The sequence below is a fragment of the Tetrahymena thermophila genome (genome assembly GCF_000189635.1).
Source record: "Tetrahymena thermophila SB210 genomic scaffold scf_8254718, whole genome shotgun sequence".
Taxonomy (NCBI): Eukaryota; Ciliophora; class Oligohymenophorea; order Hymenostomatida; family Tetrahymenidae; genus Tetrahymena; species Tetrahymena thermophila.
Window position 1 is genome coordinate 101,650 of NW_002476483.1, and position 11,999 is coordinate 113,648.

General features: G+C 20.7%; 5 protein-coding genes across 5 annotated transcripts in view; 3 read left to right on the top strand and 2 right to left on the bottom strand. All coding sequences in view use genetic code 6, as the record gives it.

The window, feature by feature from the left end:
- Positions 1-1,174: 1,174 nt before the first annotated feature.
- Positions 1,175-1,646, top strand: TTHERM_00808070 (hypothetical protein; the record flags this gene model as incomplete). The annotated part of the gene is made up of 2 exons (XM_001012008.1): positions 1,175-1,485; positions 1,592-1,646. The coding sequence occupies 2 exons, from the start codon at positions 1,175-1,177 to the stop codon at positions 1,644-1,646; spliced, it is 366 nt and encodes a 121-aa protein (XP_001012008.1).
- A 503-nt stretch (positions 1,647-2,149) lies between these two features.
- On the top strand, positions 2,150-5,411 carry TTHERM_00808080 (cyclic nucleotide-binding domain protein; the record flags this gene model as incomplete). The annotated part of the gene is made up of 3 exons (XM_001012009.3): positions 2,150-2,643; positions 2,946-3,291; positions 3,711-5,411. The coding sequence occupies 3 exons, from the start codon at positions 2,150-2,152 to the stop codon at positions 5,409-5,411; spliced, it is 2,541 nt and encodes an 846-aa protein (XP_001012009.3).
- A 520-nt stretch (positions 5,412-5,931) lies between these two features.
- On the bottom strand, positions 5,932-6,723 carry TTHERM_000808108 (transmembrane protein, putative; the record flags this gene model as incomplete). Its single annotated transcript, XM_012796553.1, has 1 exon — positions 5,932-6,723. The coding sequence occupies one exon, from the start codon at positions 6,721-6,723 to the stop codon at positions 5,932-5,934; it is 792 nt and encodes a 263-aa protein (XP_012652007.1).
- Positions 6,724-6,984: 261 nt separating this feature from the next.
- Positions 6,985-10,833, top strand: TTHERM_000808109 (cyclic nucleotide-binding domain protein; the record flags this gene model as incomplete). Its single annotated transcript, XM_012796554.1, has 13 exons — positions 6,985-7,055; positions 7,254-7,343; positions 7,594-7,683; positions 7,943-8,032; positions 8,285-8,374; positions 8,576-8,665; positions 8,872-8,961; positions 9,176-9,265; positions 9,500-9,589; positions 9,792-9,881; positions 10,140-10,229; positions 10,435-10,524; positions 10,740-10,833. The coding sequence occupies 13 exons, from the start codon at positions 6,985-6,987 to the stop codon at positions 10,831-10,833; spliced, it is 1,155 nt and encodes a 384-aa protein (XP_012652008.1).
- Positions 10,834-11,833: 1,000 nt separating this feature from the next.
- Positions 11,834-11,999, bottom strand: part of TTHERM_00808110 (hypothetical protein) — a gene marked incomplete at both ends in the record, with an annotated part of 293 nt that continues 127 nt past the window's right edge. Inside the window, 2 exons of the mRNA XM_001012011.3 lie at positions 11,834-11,858; positions 11,918-11,999. The exon at positions 11,918-11,999 is cut by the window's right edge and continues 127 nt beyond it. Of these exons, the coding sequence (XP_001012011.3) occupies positions 11,834-11,858; positions 11,918-11,999 (107 nt within the window). The remainder of the gene's footprint in view (positions 11,859-11,917) is intronic.

Here is an 11,999-nt window from a genome sequence, read left to right on the forward strand (position 1 = left end):
ATAATATCAGCAATATAAAAATATTTTTGACAATTTTGACGAAAAAATAATTCAAATTTAAAATCCTGGTTATGTAGTCTCTTCAATTTCTCTACCAAAATATTTAATATGTTTGTTATAATTAATTCAATATTTATAATATATGATTTAAATATTTAATAAAAATAATATCATAAAAATAAGGGTTTATATTTGTAAAAATCTAGATTCATAAATATAATTCAAAGTAATAATTTATAAAAATATTAATCAGTCTGATTTTAAAATATCAGAAATTAATTAGTAAAATTTGCAAAAAAATAAGAATTGCCTCAAATATTTATTAAAAACAGTATGATGAAAGGACTAAAATAAAGAATCAATGAATAAATATAAAAGCATAAAAACTAAGCGATATATCCCTACATGTATCAGCACTGTTTTTATATATTTGGATAAGTTTTATATTAAAATTTAAATAACTTTGCATTTATTAGCATTATTATTTATTACAGTTCATTTTCTTTATAAATATTTTTCATCATATTAAAAGATTCAGATAAATTTTTTATCAAACTTTATTGTTCTCCTAAACCTTAAAATATATTTAAACTATTGAGAGATTCAAATTAATATAAAGAGAATAATAAATATAATTGATAAAATAGAAATATTTATGAGAAGTTATGCAATTTTTAATGAAATATTATTATTTTTAAATTGTTTTTTCGCATCCTTAAAGATTGAAGATAAATTTAGTTATTCCTTTTAATTATTCTGATTGGTTTCTTAAATATTGTTGAGAATTTAAGCTATATTAAAATGACTATTTGTATAAATTAATTCTTTTATTTATAACTATTCCAAAATAAATTTTAATGGTATTTAGTAATCATTAAAATTTTTAAAGCAAACATTTTTTTTATTTTATTTGAATGTAAGTTAATTTATTTATATTTTATTAAATGTTTAACTTTAAGGGTCTGTCTGTCTGTCTAATGATGTGTAATGTAATATTGAAATGTAAATGAATATAATCTAAAAAATATGTAAATTGTAAATTAATTAAATTAACATAATCAAAAATTTTTTAAAAAGAACTAATTTTGAACCACACTCAATCTACTTATAATTAATTAATTTTGCTTATTAACTTTTAAATCAATTTTTTAAAAAATTTACATATTTAAAAAGGATGAGCGAAAGAAGAATTAATCTTCCAACGAAAGAAACTTCGCTAATTCAAAACTAATCAAATAATTATTACAGGTCTCACACTCTTCTTGATGTAAATCGCACTAGTGTTCAAAAAAGCTTTCAAAAGCATAGGGCTGCTAAAAAGTTTAGTTTTGTATAAAATAATTAGGAAAGCTTCTAGATAGTTTCAAAGAAAAATTTAGATATTGATCATTCAAAGAAATAATTATGTTAAGAATTGACTTTTGATAATGGCCAAGTTAGCAATATGAATATTGATGCTTTACACTAAGAAGGAAAAAGCGTGTGGTAAAAAGTTGACGAACTAATTAAAAGGATCAAATTTAAAAAATATATAAAAACATTTCTAAGCTTAAGTAGAATAAGGCTATATAAACAATTAACTTAAAATTAGCTTACTTAAATAAATGACTTAAGTACTTATCAGCGAAGCGATAGAAATACTTTGAAGGAAAAGAAATTCATCAAAAGCAACAAAGTAGAAATTGTTAAATTATTAAATAGCTTTTCAATCCCTGTCTTTTTGCCTTAAAATTATATTTTGAATGTTTGGCAAATGTTAAAAATTAGTAGCATAGCGGTTTGCTATTTCTTTTATTTGATTGCGTTTTCAATAAATGAAGATATCGAAAACATTTTTTCCATAAAGATTTTGTTTCTGTGCTAATTGTGCCTAGTGTTAGACATATTTGTAACTATAAATACTGCGATTTACATAAAAGGTATTCTTTGCTTAAACAGACGCGAAATATTTAGTTATTATAAATCAACGATAGCATTTTATTATGATATTTGCTCTATATTTTTTTCATCTTTATATTATATTTTATCGTTTAGTGGAATTGAATAAAGTAGAGCGCTTTTAATTCTCTTGCTACCTATTATTTTTAAGCTAAATGACTTCTAGGTGATCATTAAAAAGATAAAGCTGAAATTTTAATTTGATAGAAAGATGTAGAATCTAATAGAATTAATAAATCTCATCAAAAACATTGTATTTATTTCTCATATTTTTGCCTGTATTTGGTTGATAATAGGAAGGGTCTCTTTAGAATTCAATGATGGAAATTCAGGAAGTTAAAGTTCCACTCAGAGCTCTTCGAAGGATGGAACCCCAGATAATTCATGGATAAACTAAATGAATTTAGAAGACTCCCCTTGGTATACATAATACCTCTATTCATATTATTTCATCACTGTTACAATGTGCACAGTTGGATATGGAGATATAAGACCAACTAACCCATTAGAAGTTTCAATAAGCGTTTTTTTAATCATCACCTGTTGCATAGTATTTGGATTTACTCTGAATTCTATTGGAGAGATTTTCTAAGACTTCTTTACAAAAGAGAAAATAATTCAAGAAAAGCGATATGTTATAGCTAATTACATGGATAAAAATTAAATTGACGAAAATACAAGGAAAAACATATTCGAGTATTTAGAGTAATAAATGCATACATTTTAATGAATTACACACAATAAAAATACCACCAAAAAAGAACATTGTTTTTATTTAGTTTTGAATTACAATAAAATAGGAATTAAGAAATAAATGGAAAAATAAACAAATAAACATACTTATTTAGGTTACAGTTTCAATTGTAATTCCACCTGTTTTAATTAATTAATTTTTTTACTCAAAATTAAATGAATTTTTAATTTGTTACATAATGTATCTTACAAATTAATTAAATCAAATACAAAAATAACAAATTTATTAAATTATTATTTGTTATATATATCAGATACTATTGGAAGGAATCTTTAGATGAGAACTTATAAGAAGAAAACAAGATAATATCTTAACTTTCTGATAATCTTAAAGAAGAACTTCTAATCTAATCCAATAAACTAATCCTAAAAGAAAGCAAAGTTCTCAAAGAAAACTTCAGTCTTGAAATACTTTCCAAATGTATCCCCATAATCAAAGAGCAAAAGCTTACGCCAGGAGAAGTTATAATTTAGTAAGAAGAGGGTAATCTAGAATGCTGTCTTATCTTTGTCCTTTTTGGAGAACTCGAAATTTACAATAAGCAATCAAATAATAGCAATCATGCTAAAAATAGAGAACCCATATGTTTACTGAGTAGAGTATTGAATATTTCAATTAATACTTTCAGCTAATTATTTTTTTTCATTTTTAAAATAATTCTATTCATTTTTTTAAAATTTAACGTTTTGCCTTTATAAAACCTTAATTTTATTCAAAAATTTTGAATCATATTATTTTTAATTGAAAATATTTGCAGATTTTAAAAATTAATTTAAAAAATCCAAGTATTTTTTTTTATCAATTTATATTTAAGTTTTTAACCAGTAAATATGTCAAAAAAGGAGTTAAATGATTTTTAATCATAAATTAATATTTCTTATCGATAATTAATTTTAATCCTTCCGTATTTTTATTAAAAAATGAGTTATTTATTGTAAATTAATCTGTTTTTGATTTTTAAAAAGCAGTAATTGAATAAATTTTTTTAAAATAATAATAATTTTTTTTTTTAATTCAGGGTGATTCTTTTGGAGAAAAATCATTTTTTTCTGGGGAAACACAAAGTCTAAGTGTTAAAAGTAGACATTTCAGTAAGATTTTAAAAATAAAGAGGGGAGATTTTATGCAAGTTATTAAAGAAGATAAGCTGCAATATGAAAAATTTATCTATTTGCAAGATAAGTTAAGATACGATGAGCAAATTAGCTATTTACATTCTAAATGTTAATCTTGCTTTAGCAATTTACACTAAATAGAAAAATGCCCTTCTTTGCATTTCATCCCAAAAAAGATGAAAATATTTGGTGCTAATTAAATTAGTTTGCCTTAAGTGAGAAATAGCTAGTTTAAAAGAACAAATAAAAAATATGGAACATTAGAACATTTTCCTTATAATACTTAAGCTTTTTTGGATTTTTTGGAAGTTTAATTTGAGGATTTAGATTTATACGATTAGAGATACTTTTAATATACTATGTTTAAAACAAGAGCAAAGCAAACAGTTGAAGATGATGAATTTGACACTGTTAAAAATATTTATGAAGTATAAAGATCTAAATAAATTACTAACGATTTCTTAGAATCTCCTAAAGTTGCTGCTGAAAAGAAGAAACTTTCGTTTAAGAAAAAATCAGGGCAAATAACTTTTTAAAATAATGTAGGGAGCTTTCAAATTTTTTCAAATGGAGAATATTCTGATAAAGATATTCAAAATCAAAATAAAATAAAAAATATTATAGTTCCTTAAATGTGCTAAGATTCAGAGACACTAAATTAATTCATTGTAGCGGAGTAGCCTTCAAGCTCAGTAACTACTAATGAATAAGAAATTCCTTATCTTCAGCTTAATGATAATTAGTTAAACAATATTGAGAGAATTCTTTAACAGAATCGAATCGCAAGTGTTTTCAAAAGGTCTTCTTCAAAAGATAATAATATTTAGTGCTATGAAAGAATAAGAAATAGACAAGAAACTTAAATAAAAATTGCTTAAAGGTAAAACTAAAATGCTGAGCATATCTTAAATTATGAATCTAAGTCGTCTGTGTGTATGATTCTTGAAGAAAATGAGTTTGATTTACTTTTAGGAAAATTTGAAAGTTAAGAAAATTACATTTATTATTTTCCAAAATATAATTTAAAAAATGTTATTAATTAATTAAATCCTCACAGTTGTTAATCTAATAAACTGAAAAAAGTGCACAACAACATAAGTAGCTAAATAAAAGATAACTATATCTATTCTAAATAAAATAAAAATATTCATCAATTACTTAAGGAAAGAGATGTAGTATCTTGCAGGTCTATTACAAGAAGTAAAGGAAAAATTTAAAGTGAATCAAGTCTTGATAAAATTGAAAAGAAAGCAGCAGCAGGAGGAGGAGGAGGGTCTTAAAATTTAATCAATAAAACTGTTGGAAAAAATAACTTTGAAAAAGAACTCTAAAAAATAACTATCTAGTTGGATCTGTCACAATAAAATTTCAAAGCCAATTAATCTGTGATAAACGAATCTAAATAATATGAACTTTATGAAGACTAAATTTCTATTAAACTTGAAAATGAAGAAGATCCACAAACTCCTCCTTAAAATGAACTTTAAATTCCACAACTTGAAATAATATCTATTGGTTTAATTAAAAACTAGAATTACAACTTTAGCAGCAGTTGTTTGGAATCTTCCAAAGTGAATTTTAGTTAGTATAATTCGAAAAAATGATTATCAATTAAAATATCTAAATAAATATTAATGCTAGAATTGAGTGATTGCATTTATTTGAGGAATGTGAACTATATGCATATAATCCAATCATGATAATATTTTTAATATTATTTATTTTAGTAAAAAATATACAAATAAGTTCTGTTTATTTAAAGAAATATTTTCAACATAAAAAAAATAATGATTTAAATTATTAAATATTTTAACAAATTTATTTAATGAAATAAATGTTTTACTTTCGAAATTACTTTAAAATATTTATTTTTTTGAAAAAATAAAAATATTGGCAACTGTGAGATTCGAACTCACGCGGATTACATCCAGGCGATCTTAAGTCGTCCCCCTTAACCAACTCGGGCAAATTGCCTTATTGAAATAATTAAATTCATTTTTAATTAACTTTTATATTTTATATGAGTTAGTTATTGACAACTTAATTAAATAAATAAATAATTATGGTTTCAATTGAAATAAAGTAAAATTTTAACTAGTATAAGTAAATATATTTATTTATTTTTCAAAAGTAAATTTTGCAAATTTTTAATAAAAGCTTAATATAAAATATAAGAACATTAATTTTTTCAAATATGAATAACTAACTTCCCATCTCTAATTGCTACTATATATATTTTTAAGTAGATGATTTAAATACACATTTTAATATTAAATTATAAATGTTAAATTAATTTTTTAGTGATATCTCTTCATAAAACCAAATTAATAAATTAATATTTGATAATTATTAATTTTATCCATTTATAATTAATTAATTAAATTCGATAAATTGCTCTTCAATATTTTAGAAAAATAAAATAAATGATATAATAGATTAAAAGATATTACAAATTAGAAGAAGTAATTACTAATTTTTTTATTAATATCCTTTAAATTTATATAAATTAATAAAAAAAGTTTTTAAAATCTTCACTTTAAACTCATTAGGTTCTTCATCTTAATCTTTAGTATATTTAATTTATAAATATTATTAATATTTTTTATATATTTAACTTTCAATTTATTTAAAAAACATAATTTTTCTAATAAAAATTATCTTCTTTCTTTATTCGTTGATTTGTATTTAAACAAAAATTTTTTAGCTATTTTAACTCCATTTTTATATCAATTTTTAATTTTTATTATTTTATATTTTTTCTTCATTTTTTTCTTATTAACACTTACACTTGATAAAAACAGTTTATTTATTTTGGATTCTTATATTTTTAATTATAAAAATTAATTTAAAAAATTAAAACTAAAGATGCGATGAAATTGGTGCATCAGACTTAGGTTCTGCTTTAGAATAGTGCATTAATCTCTCAAATTTGATACTTTAACAAAGGTAAAAAGAGTTTATTTGTTTGGATTGTGATATTTATATTTATAAAAACTAATTTAAAACGATAAAGCTCATTTTTCTTTTCTATTGATTGCGCTTGCTTTTTTTTCTTCTTTCTTTGTTAATTTAACTCATTATTTTATTTTTCAATTTTAGCTTTTATTATTAATTAGCTAATTAATTAAATTTATATTTTTTCTTCAATATTTAAAAAGTCTAAATAAAATTGGTGCAATGGGTGCATCAGGCTTAGGTTCTGCTTTAGCAAAGTGCATTAATCTCTCAAATTTGACACTTTATCTTAAGTAAAAACAGTTTATTTGTTTTGAATTATGACATATTTCTAATAATTTTTTTAAAACTATAAAGCTCTTTTTCTTTTTATTGTGCTTGCTTTTTTTTTTTCTTTCTTAATTAATTTAACTCATTATTTCATATTTTTTCTTCATTTTCTCCTTCTAATTAACAAATTAATGATATATTTTTCTTCAATTTTTAAAAAGTTAAAATGAAATTGGTTCAATAGGTGCATCAGATTTATGTTCTGGTTTAGCAAATTGCATTAATCTCTCAAATTTGACACTTGAGCTTAAGTAAAAACAGTTTATTTGTTTTGGATTGTGATATTTTAAATTATAAAAACTAATTTAAAACAATAAATATCTTTTTTCATTTCTTTTTATTGTGCTTGCTTTTTTTGTTCTTTTTTAAATTTAACTTATCATTTTATTTTCAACTTTTGCTTTTATTTTTAATTAATCTATCTTATTATTTCATATTTTTTCATCCTTTTTTCCTTCTAATTAACTAATATATTTTATATTTTCTTCAATATTTAAAAAGTTACAATAAAATTGATGATTTAGGTGTATCAGGCTTAGGTTCTGCTTTAGCAAATTGCATTAATCTCTCTAATTTGACACTTTAACTTAGGTAAAAATATTTTATTTATTTTGGGTTGTGATATATTTTTAATTATAAAAACTAATTTAAAAAATAAAGCTCTTTTTTCTTTTTCTTTTTATTATGATTGCTTTTTTTTGTTGTTTCTTTGTTAAATTTACTCATCATTTTATTTTCAACTTTTACTTTTATTACTAATTAATTAATCTTATTATTTCATATTATTTCTTCATTTTTTCTTTCTAGTTAATTAATTAATTAATTATATATTTTTTTAAAATTTAAAAAGTTTTAATAAAATTGGTGATAAAGGGGCATCAGACTTAAGTTCTTCTTTAGCAAAGTGCATTAATCTCTCAAATTTGACACTTTACCTTAAGTAAAAACAGTTTATTTGCTTTGAATTGTGATATATTTTTAATTATAAAAACTAATTTAAAAAATAAAGCTCTTTTTTCTTTTTCTTTTTATTATGCTTGCTTTTTTTTCTCATTTTTTTGTTAACTTAACTCATCATTTTATTTTCAACTTTTACTTTTATAATTAATTAATTTGTCTTATTATTTCTTATTATTTCTTCATTTTTCTTTCTAATTAATTAATTAAATTTATTTCTTCAAAATTTAAAAAGTTGCAATTAAATTGGTGATGAAGGTGCATTAAGCTTAGGTTCTGGTTTAGCAAATTGTATTAATCTCTCAGATCTGACACTTCGCTTTTAGTAAAAACAGTTTATTTATCTTTTTTCTTTTTCTTTTTATTATGCTTGCTTTTTTTATTTTTTTGTTTTTTAATTTAACAAATCATTTTATTTTCAACTGCTGCTTTTATTATTATTAATTTTATTATTTCATATTTTTTCTTCATTTTTTCCTTCTAATTAACTATTTAATGATATATTTTTTCTTCAATATTTAAAAAGTGAGAATTAAATTGGTGTAAAGGGCCTATCAAACATGGTTTCTGCTTTAGCTAAGTCCATTAATCTCTCAAATTTGGAACTTCAACTTCAGTAAAGCAATTTATTTATTTTGAATTGTGAAATTTTTGATTGTAAAAACTAATTAAAAAAAATAAAGTTCTTTTTTCTTTTTATGGTGCTTACTTTTTTTTCTTCTTTCTTTGCTAATTTAACTTATCATTTTATTTTTTTTTAATTTTTGCTTATATTATTAATTAATCTTATTATTTTTAATTATATATTTATTCTTTAAAAAGTGGTAGTAAAATTGGTGATGAAGGCGCATCAGGCTTAGGTTCTGCTTTAGCAAATTTTATTAATCTCTCAAATTTGACACTATACCTTGGGTAAAAATAGTTTATTTGTTTTGAATTATGATATATTTTTAATAAAAAAACTAATTTAAAAAAATAAAGCTCTTTTTCTTTTTATTTTACTTTTTTTTTCTTCCTTTGTTAAATTAAATAATTTTTAATTAATTTTATTATTTCATTTTTTTTTTTCATTTTTTGGTTCTAATTAACTAATTAATTTTTTATTTTTTCCTCAATATTTAAAAAGTGAAAATTAAATTGGTGATGAAGGTGCATCAGGCTTAGGTTCTGGTTTAGCAAAGTGCATTAATCTCTCTAATTTGATACTTTAACTTAGGTAAAAATATTTTATTTGTTTTTAATTATAAAAATTAATTTAAAAAAATAAAGCTTATTTTTCTTTTTCTTTTTATTATGATTGCTTTTTTTTATTGTTTCTATGTTAACTTAACTCATCATTCATTTTATTTTCAACTTTAACTTATATTATTTCATATTATTTCATATTTTTTCTTCATTTTTCCTTCTAATTAACTAATTAATTATATATTTTTTCTTCAATATTTAAAAGTGACAATTAAATTGGTGCAATGGGTGCCTCAGGTTTAGGTTCTGGTTTAGCAAATTGCATTAAACTCTCAAATTTGACACTTTTCCTTAGGTAAAAACAGTTTATTTATTTTAGATTGTGATATTTTTATTTTTGCTTATTTTTTTTTCTTCTTTTTTTGTTAATTTAACTCACTCATCATTTTATTTTCAACTTTAACTTTTATTATTAATTAATTAATCTTATTATTTCATATTTTTTATTCACTTTTTCCTTCTAATAATTGTATATTTTTTCTTCAATATTTAAAAAGTTCCAATAAAATTGGTGCAAAGGGCGCATCATGTTTGGGCTCTGCTTTAGCAAAGTGCTTTAATCTCTCAAATTTGAAACTTATTCTTTGGTAAAAATGGTTTATTTATTTTGGATTATGTTTATTTTATTTATAAAAACTAAATAAAAATAATAATGCTCTTTTTTTTTTTCTTTTTGTCATGCTTGCTTTTTTACATCTTTTTTTGTTAAATTAACAACTCATCATTTAATTTTCAACTTTTGATTTAATTATTAATTAATTAATCTTATTATTTTATATTATTTCTTCATTTTTTCCTTCTAATTAACTAATTAATTATATATTTTTATTTTAATATTTAAAAAGTGCCAATAAAATTCGTGCAATGGGTGTCTCAGACTTAGGTTCTGCTTTAGCAAATTGCATTAATCTCTCAAATTTGGCACTTAATGTTGGGTAAAAACAGTTTATTTGTTTTGAATTGTGATATTTTCAATTATAAAAGATAAAAACAATAAAGCTCTTTATCCTTTTTCTTTTTATTATGATTGCTTTTTTTTTCTTGTTTCTTTGTTAATTTATTAATTAATCATATTTTTTCTTTATTTTTTCCTTCTAATTAACTATTTAATTATATATTTTTTCTTCAATATTTAAAAAGTCAGAATTAATTTCGTGCAACGGGTGCTTTAGGCTTAGTTTCTGGTCTATCAAATTGCATTAATCTCTCAAGTTTGACACTCTACCTTTCGTAAGAAGAGTTTATTTATTTTGGATTGTGGTATTTTTTATTATAAAAACTAATTAAAAAACAATAAAGTTCTTTGAGTTTATTTGATATCTTTTATTTGATTTATTATTTTTATTCCAATTTTTTTTTATTGAGTAAATTAAGATATATAATTTAAAAAAAAAAAAATTTATTTTATTTAATATCTATTTAAAATTTACTCAAATTTATAATAGTAATGCTAACTAAATGAATGAATCATAAATATCAAAAGTAATAAGCAAGTGTCTTTAATCAAAAAGATTAGTTGTATTTAAAATAAAATTCTGAAGATAATCAAGTGGCGAAAAAGGGATGAATAAATATTAACTGTTTTAATAATAAATTATTATGTTTTATTATTTAATATTTTGAAAAAATTTTTTTAACCTAAAATATAGATATATAGATAAATTTTATTATTGTTTTTATATTTATTTATAAATATCATTTATATTTTTGTAAGTTAATAAATTGCTTATAAAAAATTAAAAAATAAATTTTCTTAAATAAATAAATTTTCTAATATTCCCAGATTCCCAGAACACTCGTGCACTCATCAATAAATATTATCTACCTAAATAGAAAGTAAACTATTATAAACAATATTTATTTATTTTCACATAAATTTAATTGTTAGAAAGTAGTTAATGCTTTAAATAACATTATTTATCATTTTCATTAACTCTAAAATATTTTAAATCTATCTTATACAAATAATTTTTGTTTTAAAAGAATGTTGCAGCTCGCAATATTTTTTAAAATTAGGTGATACAATTAATTTAAGAAATCTGAGATTCTTTTTTTAATTGTTATTTGTTTATGTATTGTTATCACTAAATTAATAATCTTATTAATAAACAAATATTAAAAATAACATTATTTTTTTAAATATCTTTACGTTATTTTATATGAAGTATTAATTTTAAATATTTTTTTTGTAAGCAAAAATAAAAATAAAAAACTGTGTTTTTAATTATCTTTTGTAAATTTAGGTAGATTACTTGCTCAATAAATATTTAATATGTTTTTGAATTAAATTAAACTGATAAGTAAAAATAAAAAAATTATTTTTAAAAATTTATGTAGCTTCAAATTCTCTCAAAAAATAGTAGAGTCAGTCATGTTAACATTTATATAATTTATAAACAAAAATAAAATAATTTTATAATAATAACAATAATAATAATATAAAATAGACAATTTAATTAATTAAAAAGTAAAGAAAATCCCCTACTAATCTCCATGAATCCCCAATTTTTTATCTTTTTGCGATACAAATTAATTTTTATCAAATGATAATTTCCATTAGTTTTCTTTCTTTAAGTATAATATCCATTAAATATTCCATTCTTTAATTTTATTATATATCTACTTTTATCTTTTTTCGGATCCAATTTAGGATATTAATAAATTCCTTATTATGTATCTATCTACAACAGTAACCTACCTAATTT